Below are 15,140 nucleotides of genomic sequence, written 5' to 3' on the forward strand. Positions count from 1 at the left end.
AAACTAGTCATAAGATTTTTTTTCTTTTCTTTATCTAAATGCTGAATTTGGAGTTATTTTTTCATCTCCCCCATCTGTCAGATAAAGATGTTACTGATGTAAACTTCCCTATTCTGTTATTGGCTGAAAGGGAGGTCATAACCTTTATGTGGGCTGGCTTTAGCAAGTAGAGGTAAATTTGAATTTCTAGCAGACAACTAAAAACTTTTTTTCAGAAAGGCAGTAATTACTTGATAAAAATTTACAAAATTTTACACACTGAATTCTGTCATACTAGAGAACATATGTTCCAAATTTCAAAAAATAAAGTTCAATAAAAGTAGAGATATTTAGAAAAAAATGTATCAGTTTTCTGTTGTTCACAGCACTGTGTTCAGCTGAAAAGTAGACATTTTCTGAGCTTGTCTGCCTTTTATACTTTTACCCTGGTGTTTAAACGAATAAAGACACTATAAGCAACTTTAAAAATCCCATGTTTATATCCATATAGTTGCTGCGTATTACAAGGTTACCCGGCGATGATTTATGATTTTATTTGTACAACATCGATATAAATAACTGCAATGGTATCAGTGTTACGTCCAATTTTTGGGAAATGAGCTTGTTTCGGTTTCGCTGAAATGTTAAATGTATATATATTTGCGTATAAATCATAAGAAGTGATCATATAGATACTGGATAAAAGTAAGAACATTATCATTGTAATCTTGTTTTATTTTTTATGTTTCACAGCAGGCAACAACGCTAGAAAATAACTATAGGGTAAATGATATAAATTATTACTGTCTGTTTCAGAACTAAACATGTTTGCCTTACTAACATATCAGAAGTTAGTATATTAAGAAATGCAAAAAATATGAAAAATACTTGGCCGCAATGTGCGATTTATTTCGAAGTATTACTAGGATGTATAATTTAAAGCAGACGTAGTTTCATATGAATTTTGTAACATTCGTTTTTAAGTGTACGTATTTAACATAATTTATTAATTAGACATATGACTTATAAGGATGACAGGAGAAAGATCGATGAATATAATTCATGAAGATATTGTCTTTGTTTTGCAATGTGGCTATAAACTTTATAACTGTCGAAATTGGCGTAAAATTTAACATTTAACTTCCTCGTTTTTTCTTAAAATGACTTCTTTTCAGGATTTTAAATCGACTTTGGAAACTTCATTTATTACGTGATAAGGCTAGTGAGGTGATTTTACCAGTTATTTGTGTTTACTAACCCCACTAATGGATAAGATCATATAAAGTAGGTAAAACCTGTTTTGATACTTGCGTTTTCCGTAAATGTTTAAATTGAATTTGCGCAAAGAACGGGAAAACAGGTTTTTACAATTATTAACTTTTTGACGCATTTTTAGTACATTTGTATATTTATTTCAGTCAAATATAGCATTAATGCCAACATGATAAAAAGGGTTACATCATGCTCTCTGCTATTTATTTTTTGATGTTTCTGATACAGGAATTAAGGATCGATAAAAAAACAAAGCATTCACCATTTTAATGTGATGTACCAATTAAACTCGTCTAAAACAGTCACTAAAGCAAAATCTCGTCTTTTTGCAAAAATAATTTATGCGTTTCAGCGTAATCCTGATTTAGCCGACATAAGGATATGCGAAAAATTATGATACCAATCGCAATGTAGGTAAATTTTGGGACGGACCTGTAATCAGTATATGATAATATCCCAGTAATATTGTCAGGATTTAATCTTTCTTCGTTTCCAATAACTCAATAACACATCGAATAAATGCAGTAAATCATATTGCATTAACGGCCTATTAAATGAAATAACTACTTATTTGAATAGTATCTGTCATACCCGATCTTTCTTTTTTGAACTGAAATATTATAGATTTCTATTGTATTGGCGACACTTGGTTTGGTTTTGTAAAATTTGGGGCATTCCCTGGTGCATTCTTAAATATCCGAACAATCAACTGAAGTAAATATTGTAAATAGCAATCATTAGCGATTAGGCGGTTGGACAGCTGCATGATTTGATGAATTCAGCCTTCGAGCAGATACTGTTCCAATAACGTTTTTAAGTGTATTTCCTGCCCGTCCGTGACAACAGATAGGGTTAGGCAGCACCAATATATTGCAGGGATCAATAGCTTCAGTCTTAACCAAAAAAAAACATGAAAAGAAAGTGCCAGTTAAAATAATAACACTTTAAAAGACCATTCGACCGAGCTATTAAGTGATGTTGATGACATTCAGAGACGATAGAAAATAATTGGTCTGATAACTGTAAAACGCGGCTGCAATGTCTGAAAAACAATATCATTCAACATAAAAATACATTAAGGTTACAATTTATTTTACAGAATCTGATATAAACGGTTCTTACCGTTATGGCATCTTCAGCAAACCTATTTTCTCCGTCTGAGAAACAAAAATGTCAAGAGGTTGTAAGAATTCTTCAGCAGGAAACGTTGCTAGCTGTTGATTGTGAAGGATTGCAACTTGGTAAAGACGGACCTCTAACACTGCTTCAAATTGGCACCTTAAATGGAACTGTTTATTTATTTGACGTCATGAAAAATGATCAGGAACAGGATAAAAGCTTCTTCAAGGATTCTGGTCTAGATGGCTTATTAACCTCTTCAGAAATAGTAAAGGTAACTCAATATTAGTCCTCTGTTTTATCGTTTTATCATACAGAGGTTTCACCCTTTTGGAAAGGGACAGGGATGTTTTATCAGGTCAAAATAAACATGTATCCTATAATTTGGCTGAGGCCAATGCTTTATCGAGTGTTCATTATAATTTTTTTTTTCATTTCTTACTGCAATTAGTATGACAAAATATATATTTAACCAATATTATAGAAAAGGGTTATCCATTGAATTATCTTATCCTATGAAAAATCCATGAAATGTTCCGAAATCGAAACCGAAAATGATGAGGACCTGAAATGGGCACCCAAAATGAATATTCTACATCTATATATAAATGTTCAAAACAATGTTTTTCTTTTCTTTTCAGGTAATCCATTCTTGCAGTGAGGATAGTGCGGCTCTCTTCCATCAGTTCGGAATCAAGTTAGAAAATGTTTTTGATACACAGGTATTTATTCATTTATAAACCATTGTTGTAATCAGATACTGTTTTGCTCTATTTGGACTGATATTGTGAAATATTTACAAATGGATAACACAAGCTTTTTTATTTAACATCTAAAAAGAAATAAATTGATGACCATTTACAAATCGTAAAATGACAGTTTTATATTGCTGTATAACATATCTGAATATTTCACGTTAAGGTGGCTCACATGGTGATTAAAGAACACAAAGACAGAAAGTTACCTTCACGAGAAAAGTTGGAAGAAATATGCAAGATGTACTCGACTGCAGACGGGGTATATGCCAGGAAGGATGATGTACAGGTAACGCATGTCTAAATTCCTTTTTAATTCTAGAAAATGTAAGGAGCGCCTCCGTGACCGGGTGGTTAAGGTCGCTGACTTCAAATCAATTGCCTCTCACCTATGTGTGTTCGAGCCTCACTCGGGCGTTGAATACTTCATGTAAGGAAAACATTCAGCTGGCTTACGGAAGGTCGGTGGTTCTAGCCAGGTGCCTGTCCGTGATGAAATAATGCACGGAGGGACACCTTGGACCATTGCACGAAACCAGTTTATATTTGGCAACAACAAACACGGCTGAATTATAAAAGGTGAACTGAAAGTAATGACATCGAACGGAAACCAAACCATAGACATCTGCACAACAACATTTATTATATAAATAATCAAGTTTTTCCATTATTGTCTTTTGTTGGAGACTGTCAATAAATCACACAAAAGCTGACATTTTTATATCTAAAATCCAGCTTAAATATGTAAAGAATGAAGGCAACTTCTGGGCTAAAAGACCGTTGACACAAGAAATGATTGACTACGCAAGTAGGGACGTAGCTGCACTTTTGCCGGAAGTGTATGTCGGCCAAAACAGGTAAACATTAGATCTTCAATAAATATTTATTTGCAGCGGGAATTCACAAATTATCATTCGTCACTGGTCCACTGCATTAGTATGCATGTATGTATTATATATGTATGTATATTTAGTTTATAATTATTACTTTTTTGGCCTCCTCCGTTGTTTATGAACAGGCTCAATCAAACCAAGCCTGAAATAGTTTCGTTTTTGTCGTGTTTGGCGATATGTGGTGTTCCACAGTGACTTTTCTATTTTATCTATCATACAGGTTTTATCTATCATACAGGTATTTAGAAGAAAACAAACTAATGGATAAATTCTACGATAGAGTTAAAGAAGAAATTGAACTTGAAATATATCCAGTAAAGAAAGAAAAGCGTAAAGATAGACAGACCAAGATAAAGAATAAAATCCTTACAAGCATGTCGGAAAAATATAAAAATGGGACCCAGTTAGCTGACTTAACTGTTGATGAGGTATGTGGTGTGCGTGTGCAATTTTAGTATGATGCATTTAAAAAGTGTAGATTTAACTGTGTACGATATGGTGGCATAGTTCTGCCACGATATAGCTGGATAGCTATCACTTTTCAGGAAATGTGCGCATTTTTTTCTGAAAACATTTCAGCATTAAATAATATTTTCTAGATATTTTTATTCATTTCCTGAAAATATTTTAACGTAAAATTTTGCGTTAATGCTTAGAACTGCCACGAGATGCTCGGTAACTATCACGATAATATTTCAAACTTTCCGCCCAAGTTGTGCATATTTCTGAAAACATTATCGCATTAAATTATTTCTTGTCGATATGTTTTTTTTCCAGAAAACATTAGGCTATTGCGATAAACTTTTCAGAAAATTTCGAAATATTGAGGTAATTTCTAAAAGTAAATGGCAGTTCTGGTCACAAGAAGTGTCGAGAAAATAATGTAAATTATCGCAATAATATTTCCATGAAACCTTCCACTATTAAGATAATCTTTCCAGAAAACTTCGCTTTATCAAGATAATGTTTTAAGTATTAGCTACCTAGCTATCTCGTGGCAGAAATATGCCACCAAAGTACGATTATTTTATTCGCGTAAACCTTGATACAGATTTAACTGATCAAACATTGTGTATTTTTCAACAAACACGATTTTGTCAAGACATAACTTGCCCACCATTATGTTCTTTAGTTGGGTTTCTATATAATAGACTACTAAAATAAAAGCACAATTTTGAATCTATGTAAAATGAAGGAGGAATTGTGACAGGGTCTTTCTTTTAAGATTTGTCTGTTATACTTGTAAAATATATTTGCATTTCAGAAAAGAGCACTGAGTCTCACAAGTCTGATTGATATTTCGTCTGCCAAATATCCAGAGGTGATACGAGAATTAAAACTCGAATCTTGTGCGGTGTTTTTGAAGTCTCTCGAGGAAGAATTGAATGATCCAAGCAAATTTCATCCAAAACCGTATACGATTTTTAAACTGAATGAAATCACTAATCAAGGAACACGTACAATGAGAAGAGACGGCACAAGAGTTAAGAATATATTTATGAAGATCGTAGCAGACGACATTGAGAGAAAGTATTATGCAGACACACCCATTACTCAACTCTCACGATGTGAATATCAATTTCTTCAAAATCTTAGACCGCTTTATGATAATACACCATATCCAGAAACTGTCTTAGCACTACACTGGAGAATTATTGCGGATGACCTTGACGAAGATATGGAGAAGCTAACGTCTGACCCGGAGCATGAGGTTAATAATGTACCAAGATTAATACGTTTTATTAGGGATGTTAGAGTTCCTGAATATATAAAATCCAAGGCTCGGGAAGTCCGAAAGTTAAATGAAGATGCTACATTAGAACGACTTCCTCACAAATATGATTTAAACAGCAGTGCTGAGGATCTAACTGAGTCAGAGAAAATAGTTCTTGATAGACTCGATGTTATAGATAATGAGTATGATCCCATAGTCGAGTATTTGCACTGGGAAGCGACCTATTTTATACTTTGCAAAGAATTTGAGGATTTCAAATCGAGAAAATTTACAGGCAAAGATTATATGTCCAGAAAGCTAGATTTTCTCTCGACGAACGAACAGGTACCAGATAAAATTAAGGAAAAGTCGAAAGAGTTTCAGAAAAAAATGTCAAAGAGAAAATAACGAAGGAAACATCGCAACAAATAATTATGTGTTTAAACATAGAACGTGAAACGGAAATAATTTAAGTCCCATTGCTATTTGTCTGAAGTTAAATCAGATGCTAATAGATAAAGGTGCAGCTTTAGACCAGAAAGTTATGTCGGTGTCCTGTTCTTTAATTCTCCAGCAATCACTGGAATATATTTGCTTCAGCTTTCATTTTTATTATGTGACATGAAAAATGTCACAACACTTTATTTACAAAAACCTAAAACTAATGGAAGATCCCTTTCTAATCAAGAGAGACATTTATCATTATACCGTTTTTACGTGATACGTATTAATTTACATTTACTTGACATTTATTGAATAAATAGCAGATATTTATCATTATACAGTATAACGTGCTAAGCTTTACATTATATTATCATTTACTTGATATTTGTCGAACTAATGGCATGATGATAAGTACTACTTCACCTATGTTTTGTGAGGCTGTTGAATAAAAACCTTGCTTGTTTTGTTGAATTCAATACTTGTACAGTATGTGCTTACATATTATAAATGTTTTCATATAAGAAATATTGTTAGTAGTTCATTTTGATCTAGAACGGGTTCCATCAAACATTTCATGCTTTATAAACAAAGTTATCTCCTTAAGCTTCTAAGTCCCTTCCAAGTATTTATCAAGTTAAAAACAATGTCAGATTGCTTTCACAGACACGCATATATGCAAATAAAGAATGAAAATCGTGTAAAAATAAGTATTGTGTACTTCAGTCTATGTATAGACCCATACAAACACAGTTGCAGGCCTCCTTTTTGAGAGGCATCGTTCTCGGAACTTCACAGGTCGTATTAGAACATAATACATGCTAGTTTTGATGCAAAGATAGAAGATATTCTTCCTGAAAATCACAAAGGTTTAGTAGACCAGAATTCAGTTGCAAATCAGGATTCCAAGAAAGGGTAATGTCAAGAGTGTGGAAACATGACCCAGTGCTAGGATTAAATTTAATCTTCTTCGATGAAGTTAATTCTATTTCTGACGATTTGTTCACAGGAAATACAAGCAATTGGCCTAAACAACTTAAGAGATTTAAACTGACTTTTTAGAGATATAATAACATTATCAATACGATGTCAAGCAAGAATAGTTTCACGATTGTGAAAAGATAGACAGTATCGTGGAACACACGACATATACGATACGATATGATGCACTGACAATGCAAAGCGACGCACCACAATGTGAAATGATGTGCGACATTTATGTCGCGATGTCATGTCGTATTATCGTCGTTTCATATTGTCGACATGCGATATGATGCGTGACAAAACGAAACAAGGCATGACGCGATGCATGACTATGCGACACGAAGCTCGGTACAGGATACGGCAGACGAAAATACGACACGACTTCGCGTCGAATTATTGTGCGTCGTGTCAAGTTTCGATCATTTATCATGCAACTACTATGCAAAGTGCCTGATATCACTTACCTGATATTTTATTTGTTATCAGGTCCTTGACCTGATATCAAAATTAAGCTCCTCCCATATTGACGGACTATGGCGAAACTGCTGTGATAATGTAAATTCCTTTCCCCACCAACTTTCGTATGCAAATGCTGATCATTTGGACAGAAAAAAAAACAGAAAAAAGATAAGTGACATAAGTTTCCTTCCAGAGTGAATTTTATTACAGAGTCCAGTTTCGATGTTGCACAACTTTTTTTCTAAATAGATTCTGTAATCTCAACAAATTTCCTTGAATATGGTTGTCTCTAATTTTATTACACAGACAATAGCACTGAATGACGTCATTGTGAAACGTTCATCATGACATCACAATGTTTACATGGATCAATTCTTGGAAAGGTTTACAATACACTTGACAATGTATGATATACTTATTCGGTTCCCTCACCCCTTCCAGCCTATATCAGCCTCGACCTGATAACATTGATATCAAAAGACAGTAGCCTGTTATTCTCTATTATCATGAAACTCATACAAACTGCCTAGAAGGAAACTGATGTAAAAACTAGTTCGTCAGTATGGGAGGAGCTTTATTTTGATATCAGGTCAATGACCTGATAACAAAATAAAATATCAGGCAAGTGATATCAGGCACTTTGCATAGTAGTTGCATGATAAAATAGAATAACAAGCTACTGTCTTTTGATATCAATGTTATCGGTTCCCTCACCCCTTCCAGCCCATATCAGCCTCGACCTGATAACATTGATATCAAAAGACAGTAGCCTGTTATTCTCTATATGTCAGGCGTCGACCTGAAGAGTAGACGACCGACACAAAACACGACGCGACAACCCATTGAACAAACAACATAGTTTCCTGATATGCCTGTCCACATTACCACTCTGCCATCTAAAGGAACATAGCGCTTTGTTGATGCAATGTTTACATATAAGAGATATTTACTCACAAAGTATAGTTTGACCAAATACAACATATATAGTAAACAAGAAACATGCTGTCTACATAAGTACAGATGGTACCTACCTAAGAAGATCTAAGGGGAACAACTCTGAATTGACCAGTTTACTGACAGTGGTCTAAAGTGAAGGAAAAACTAAATAGGTCCTTTTTCCCAACAACTGATCAGGCAGACAAAATTTGACCTACATTTATTTAAATCTCTTCGTATTAGATATACAACATGCACACTTTTCTCATAGTTATTTTATAAGTTGTGCTGAAGCCCTGCTAGAAATTTTAGTTAAGCATCAAAATAAGAAAAATGTTTGAGTTATATATTCAAGACATTTTTATGACTTTAAGAAATGTTACCTCAGATATTTAAGTTTTGGTTTTAAGCTTAAGTTATTTATTGTACTCAATAACTTAGTTCATACACAATTTTATATAAAAATGTATAAATATCCAACACCAAAATATTACAAAAAGAAATTGGTATCGCATATGTGTAACACCACAGGCTGACTCTTGTTATATTCATCACTTCAATTAATCATTTTGAAAGCATTTCTTACGCTTTACTCATTTTGAAGCATCATATCTCCGACTGTTCAGGAGTACTCTGCTACAAATAGTGTAACACAAAGGGTCACTGTCATCAAACTTAAGTTTAACATTTTATGGTAGTTGGTCCATAATTACACTCCGTGTGATTATGTATTTGTAAGCAATTCGATATTCTCAGGATGTGACTGTAGTTCAACAGGCTCTATGCTTTCCGTAACTACGAAAAGTGCCAAAATATCATACAGAGAATTCGTAATTTGTTGATTTTCATTACGGGTCCGCTACATTAAACAAATTATCAGTTGATGTATTTAATGTTACAATGTAAGCAGGTACCTTAAGAAATTCACATCAATTTACAAATTAAACAAGTTAAAAAAAGGTTTTTGCGGGGGCCTCTCATTTACTATTATTTCAACAACTATCAACTAAAATGAGTGCATTCATGAGCGGAAATTATTGATGGTAAATATTAAACAGGTTTTGTTTACATTATAAAATCTTTAATAACTTCTTTCAGATCAATTTTTGGTATGGTTTTGGTTAGCTTATCATAAAGAGCATGTCATTCTCTTTCACTCAGAACCTTTTCATGAGTTTTCGACTCTTGGCTAGGCTTGGATTTTGAATTAACTAAAAGACAAAAGAAAGCATAGGCTCTTTCTAAGTGTTGAAAGTAGAGTAAACGTACTCTTTACTCTATTGAATTTATTAAGCCGCGGAGACTTATGATATAGGCTATAATTGTAGAAATCCCAAAATCAATGAAAAACTGTCAATACAGGAGTTGTTTATTTTGCATCAGATATTTTTAGAAGGTCATTTTTTAAATATCAGATATTTCTGTTTTCACATGGACAGGAAGAAAAACATAAATATATTTAGTAAATAGGTGCACTTAGCTATCATTTTAAGCTGACAAAAACCTGTAAAGACGAATTTGGTCTGTCTGTGACATAATCCAAAAACTTAAAGTTAAATTCATGTTACCGCGGCAACAAACAAGTTTTTGCAGCAAATGTGAGCTATATTTGCTAAGTTCATGCAAAAAGAAATGTACTTTCACACAGTTATAAACAACATGTAGTAACATGATTTATTCTTGAAATAAAATACAAATTTTGCCAAGGAATAAGAAAATCTGCAATGGTTCCAGTTTTCTTTCGGAAAAATCCTGCCTACAAAGACAGCTTTTGCTTGTGAAAAAAAGTGTCCAAAGGTAATGCTGTCATGCCATGTCTAATCACAAGGATGAATATCCAAGAGGGAAGTCTTAGTATTTCATGCATATAGTTTTGAAAAGTTCAAAAAGTTATTTTTTGTAGTGCCAGAATAATCAAGACAGTTCTTCTCCAATCTGACTTAAGTACTTGATCTTCTAAACGAAGATCTGAGAACGACCCATTCACATACGTCTTCTGTATATTTTGGATTTCCAGTATTGCTATTTTTATTTTAACCAATCAGACGACTTGTTCGAATGTCAAAGAGTAAGAAAAATGTGCAGTCATTCCAGGGCTCGAACCCGGGACCCCTCGTTTACAAAGCAAGTGGCCTACCGACTGAGCTAACCGGCTATCTGACACGTTACGACATAAGAATTGTAAATATCAAAAGTCAAGGCTACAGGTAGATTTGCAAAATGTTGTAAGTTAAGCTCTGATTGGCTAGCGAAAGGGTCGTCAGAACGAGGCTATGAATAGGTCGTTCTCAGATCCTATGTGTAGCGTAATAGGAGATGTACTTTAGTCAAATTGGTTCTTCTCAAGCCGCTTCACAGTTGTCATGGCAACAAAGCACTTTTTACCACAAATTTCTTAGTTGATACAAATCTTTAGTTTGAATTCTTTTCAGATCATGAGAGTTGGATACATGACCTTGTTTGTGCAATTTGTAGTTACTTGCTCTAAAGATATCAGTGAAAGTTCTATTCCATAGACATAATTTCATCAGAATGGTCAGTAGAATATATTGTTTCCTTCAACATGCATATACCTTACAAATATCTCACCTAGGATCATGAAACCAATGACAGAAAGTGTGTGTGTGTGGGGGGGGGGGGGGGCGGGGCGGGGGGCACAAATGCCCTATGGACACACATCTGGTTATTATTAATTTATCTAATATGAATGCCATAAAAATGGAGAAAAGTATCATTTGAGAAATTGAAGCTCTATCAGTTTCAGTGTTATTAAAAATAGACTGTCCGGGTAATTCCATTCACATGTTCTAATTTTGTGGACAATGACTTTATCAAAAGTTATGAAGTCTAAAATACTTATCAATGAAAACGGACAAACATTTATCTGTTTTTGAAATAGATAGTGTTTATCATTTTTTTACAATTCTTCTTTCACTTTCATTTATGGCAATTGTTTGGAAATTACACTGTCAGCTCTTGAATAACCTAACTGGGGATATAATTTAAAAGAGTCAAAGTTGATTTAACCAGCAACAAATTTGATTTAATCAACATCATCAGTCTTGGATTCCTTAACAGGTGTCAACAGCAAAAAAATATCAAAGGTAAGGGTAGATATATTTGTAGCACATTGCACCCAGAACACAGCCATAGAGCATGCATCGCAAAATAGGCTCGCAACAAAAATAAACTGCAACGGAAGACTACAGAGGATTGGGTGCATAAATAATCCAACAACATGCACACTTCAGTTATAAGCAAAATACAAGAAAGGGGAATAAGTGGTAGATAAAAGGATGGGGGTGTTGGGGGGAAGTGGAAAAGAAGCAAGGACAAATATTGAACAGGTAAAGCAACGTTCCTCAAACGCAGTCTCCCTACACCGCAAACCACAGCTGAGCAAACACGCACGTACACAAGGCACACACACACATACGCACGCACGGACGGACACACACACACACGCACACGCATACACACGTACACACACAAACCGACAAGCAAGAAAATACGACATAGTGGGCGCCACCCAACACACGCAAGCACGCATACACACGTACACACGTTAACAAACAGCCAACAAGCAGGATAAAACAACACATTGAGGCATCGCCAAAGGACTGCCCAGGGGCCAAAAATATGAAGGGTACGATAACTCACTCATAGTCAAAGGAGAGGGTGCACAAATGCAACGGGGCGGGGACGATGGAGGTGTAGGGTGGGGGTGGGGGAGGTTGAGGAAAGAAACGCCAACAACAAACAAGACAACATACACTACACAAAATATGAAACGGACAAAAAGAAAAATCGAAAATAGGAGCACCGTCTTGGAACTGTCAGTAACCTATGTAAAGGAAACTGTGGGGTTTAGACGCGTTAAGGAAGACCAAAACTCAGTACCAGTAAAAATGTGAAAATTTTGTTTTCTCTAGCAAATTTTCACAAAATTGTTACGTAAGGCTAAAACCAGATGACTTGTGTCATGTGACATTGCTTTAAAATATAGTGTATCTAAATTCATAAGACATCTACAGTGTTACAAGTTGAGAAATTACAGGCTATGCTAGCCTTCAAATGTATGCTAACCAACTTTGTTAATTAGAGCTATTTTTGCTAGACCAATAACAATCCAGAGTATGAATATATAGCAGTTCTGATCCAAAGCTGGAAGGAATTGCTTTCAGAGTCCGCTGAGTTGGACATGCTGTTCTTGGAGTTAAATAGCTTACGAGAAGAAAGAAGTAAGTTAGATCATAAACATGAAATGAATAGATCCAACAAAACCTGAAAAATAGATCCCTCGGAAGCACCGAGAACAAGGCAAACAGTGAAAAATGCAGACTCGGTTTGATTCCAATTTAATTTTTGAAGATGTTCGATATACTTGACTGTGTTGGGCTGTTTTTTAGAAGTAATCATTTCCAAGTTATGGACTAAGACCTGTAAGTCCCGGAAGTATTTTTAATCAGGTCCAGTTCTTTTAAACACAAGGCAAACAGTCAAAAATGCACACTTGGTATGATTGAGTCTGTTCATGAGCAGTAATGGAAAATGCAACACTGCCCACGCCCCCTAGCACCGTAGCAGTATTCAATTTTCAAATCTAAATGAGTTGAAATCAATGATCCCGAAGAACCAGAAAATATAACAACACTGAGATGTTGTGAAGTAAATAAAATCTGAAAAAAGATTCCTCGGAACCACCACCGAGAACAAGGCAAACAGTGAAAAATGCAGACTCGGTTTGATTCCAATTTAATTTTTGAAGATGTTCTATATACTTGATTGTGTTGGGCTGTTTTTTAGAAGTAATCATTTCCAAGTTATGGACTAAGACCTGTAAGTCCCGGAAGTATTTTTAATCAGGTACAGTTCTTTTAAACACTTCTAAAATTGTGACAAAACTGCAAGTTTAGGGTTGGTAAGACAACTGTGATCGATTCTGTCTAGAATACTGTTTCAGAATTATTGATTCCAGGATAGGATTTATGATACAGCGGCCAGAGAGACAGACAATTTTGGCAACCACACCATCAGCATTTATGAGTCATTTTCCTAAAACTAATAAAAACCATTGGCTGTTTCAAAATATCAACTGAAAATCCAAAGAACCAGAAAGGCAGAGGAGAGTACTACATTTACTTAAAGAAACATAATAGTAAAAATTTTAGTTGTATGCAACCTTCATTGTTGTGTGCTATTTATTAACGTCTCCCAAATGTAGTGTTTGTTATTACATGTACTGGGAAACTTCTCTAACACTGGTCATTGGGCAGATTTCCACCAAACCTTACGGGACTTGTCGGCGTAAAGCCTAGTTATACATATCATTGGCATGTTCCGGTTGCAGAGTTATGGCCTACGTTTTGTCATATTGTACAGTGTTTGCACTACTTGCTGTATACACTTAGGATAGATTTTACCAGTCATCAAGAATAATTAGTGAAAAGCGTATTTGTACATAATATTATCATGTGCTGATTAAATGATTTACAGATGAGTCATAAGCCGTGGTTTGTCAAATTCTTTGGTCTCTGCTTCTTTTATACCCCAAGTTGGAATTCTACCAAACTTCAAAGGAATCACCACTACCAATCCCAGTTGTATGACTCGTTGGAATGTCATGGTTTATTGGTTTGCCTTGGAGTTATGGCCTTTGATTTATGGCATTTAACATTTTCTGCATGGCAACTTGTGGAAGACAAACGTTTTTCGTGAAAACCAACCTCTATTGTTTCTTAAAGTTGTGGAGGACGTGTTTCAGACAATCAAATACCTAGGCAGTCAGAATACTTCTCCCCAATGGTTCATCATCCAGATGACCAGATTTTAGCTGAACGGCTGTTTAAGGTACAAGATGACATGGCTGCAGAATGTTAAACACACTTTTACCAAAGCAGGTAAAAAGGCAGCTGTATTCGCAAGGAAGTACAAAAACTTTATCAGTTGACTTTTGTGAAAGTTTTAGTTCATATTTTCTGGTCCTTTGGGATCATGGAGCTATTCAATATCTATGTAATTAAAGAGTTCCTCTCAAAGCGGTGTTAGGTGGCATGCACGGTGTTGCGCTTTCCACTACCTCTCATGAACTGACTCAGTCAAACCGAGTCTGCTATTATTTGGCTTGGTGGCACTCTATGCTTCTCTAGGATCTTCATCTAGATTTTATTAGGTCGGTACCATCGCTATCTAAGTCGTTTATTTCTGTCTTCTTGACACGCATCTGAGTCATTAAAACCTCGGCCGGCAGTTGTCGTTATTTGCAAAGTACATGTATTTCAAAATACCATTGATCAATACAAGCAAAAAAATAAAAAAAACTAACACAAACTACAGGTCCGTAAGGCGTAAAAAAGAAATTGTTTGTTTACGGTATCCCGACCTACCCTAAATTTTTGGCCCGACCCTAAATGTTTTTATGGCCTTGGAGAATATCTTTTTCAACTTTTTGTTAAAAAGTTGCAAAACTGCACTTTTTATCCTTTAAACATCGCCAGTGATGTTAAAAATCAACTTACTGATGCTCTAAAGGCATAATCTTTTTATTTGCATTCATTTTTTGACACAAAAATAATTTCCGAAAAGTCT

At 34.9% G+C, this 15,140-nt stretch overlaps 1 protein-coding gene across 3 annotated transcripts; it reads left to right on the forward strand.

Moving 5' to 3' along the window:
* The first annotated feature begins 568 nt into the window (after positions 1-568).
* Positions 569-6,870, forward strand: LOC123537263 (uncharacterized). 3 transcript variants are annotated; one of them, XM_045320919.2, is made up of 7 exons: positions 569-684; positions 2,351-2,644; positions 3,012-3,092; positions 3,292-3,414; positions 3,861-3,982; positions 4,257-4,446; positions 5,283-6,870. In XM_045320919.2, the coding sequence occupies exons 2-7, from the start codon at positions 2,378-2,380 to the stop codon at positions 6,138-6,140; spliced, it is 1,641 nt and encodes a 546-aa protein (XP_045176854.2). In that variant the 5' UTR covers positions 569-684; positions 2,351-2,377; the 3' UTR covers positions 6,141-6,870. The 3 variants fall into 3 exon arrangements, with proteins under 3 accessions (XP_045176854.2, XP_045176855.2, XP_045176853.2); XM_045320920.2 differs by lacking the exon at positions 569-684 and adding an exon at positions 693-762; XM_045320918.2 differs by lacking the exon at positions 569-684 and adding an exon at positions 1,024-1,263.
* The last annotated feature ends 8,270 nt before the right edge of the window (positions 6,871-15,140 follow it).

The sequence above is a fragment of the Mercenaria mercenaria genome, chromosome 17 (genome assembly GCF_021730395.1).
Source record: "Mercenaria mercenaria strain notata chromosome 17, MADL_Memer_1, whole genome shotgun sequence".
Classification (NCBI taxonomy): domain Eukaryota; kingdom Metazoa; phylum Mollusca; class Bivalvia; order Venerida; family Veneridae; genus Mercenaria; species Mercenaria mercenaria.

Bases quoted from the DNA above. Each gene is read 5' to 3' on its own strand.
- LOC123537263 (XM_045320919.2), top strand. From the start codon at position 2,378: ATGGCATCTTCAGCAAACCTATTTTCTCCGTCTGAGAAACAAAAATGT. The intron at 2,645-3,011 runs GTAACTCAATAT...TTTTCTTTTCAG, and splicing joins CCTCTTCAGAAATAGTAAAG to GTAATCCATTCTTGCAGTGA. The intron at 4,447-5,282 runs GTATGTGGTGTG...TTTGCATTTCAG, and splicing joins CTGACTTAACTGTTGATGAG to AAAAGAGCACTGAGTCTCAC.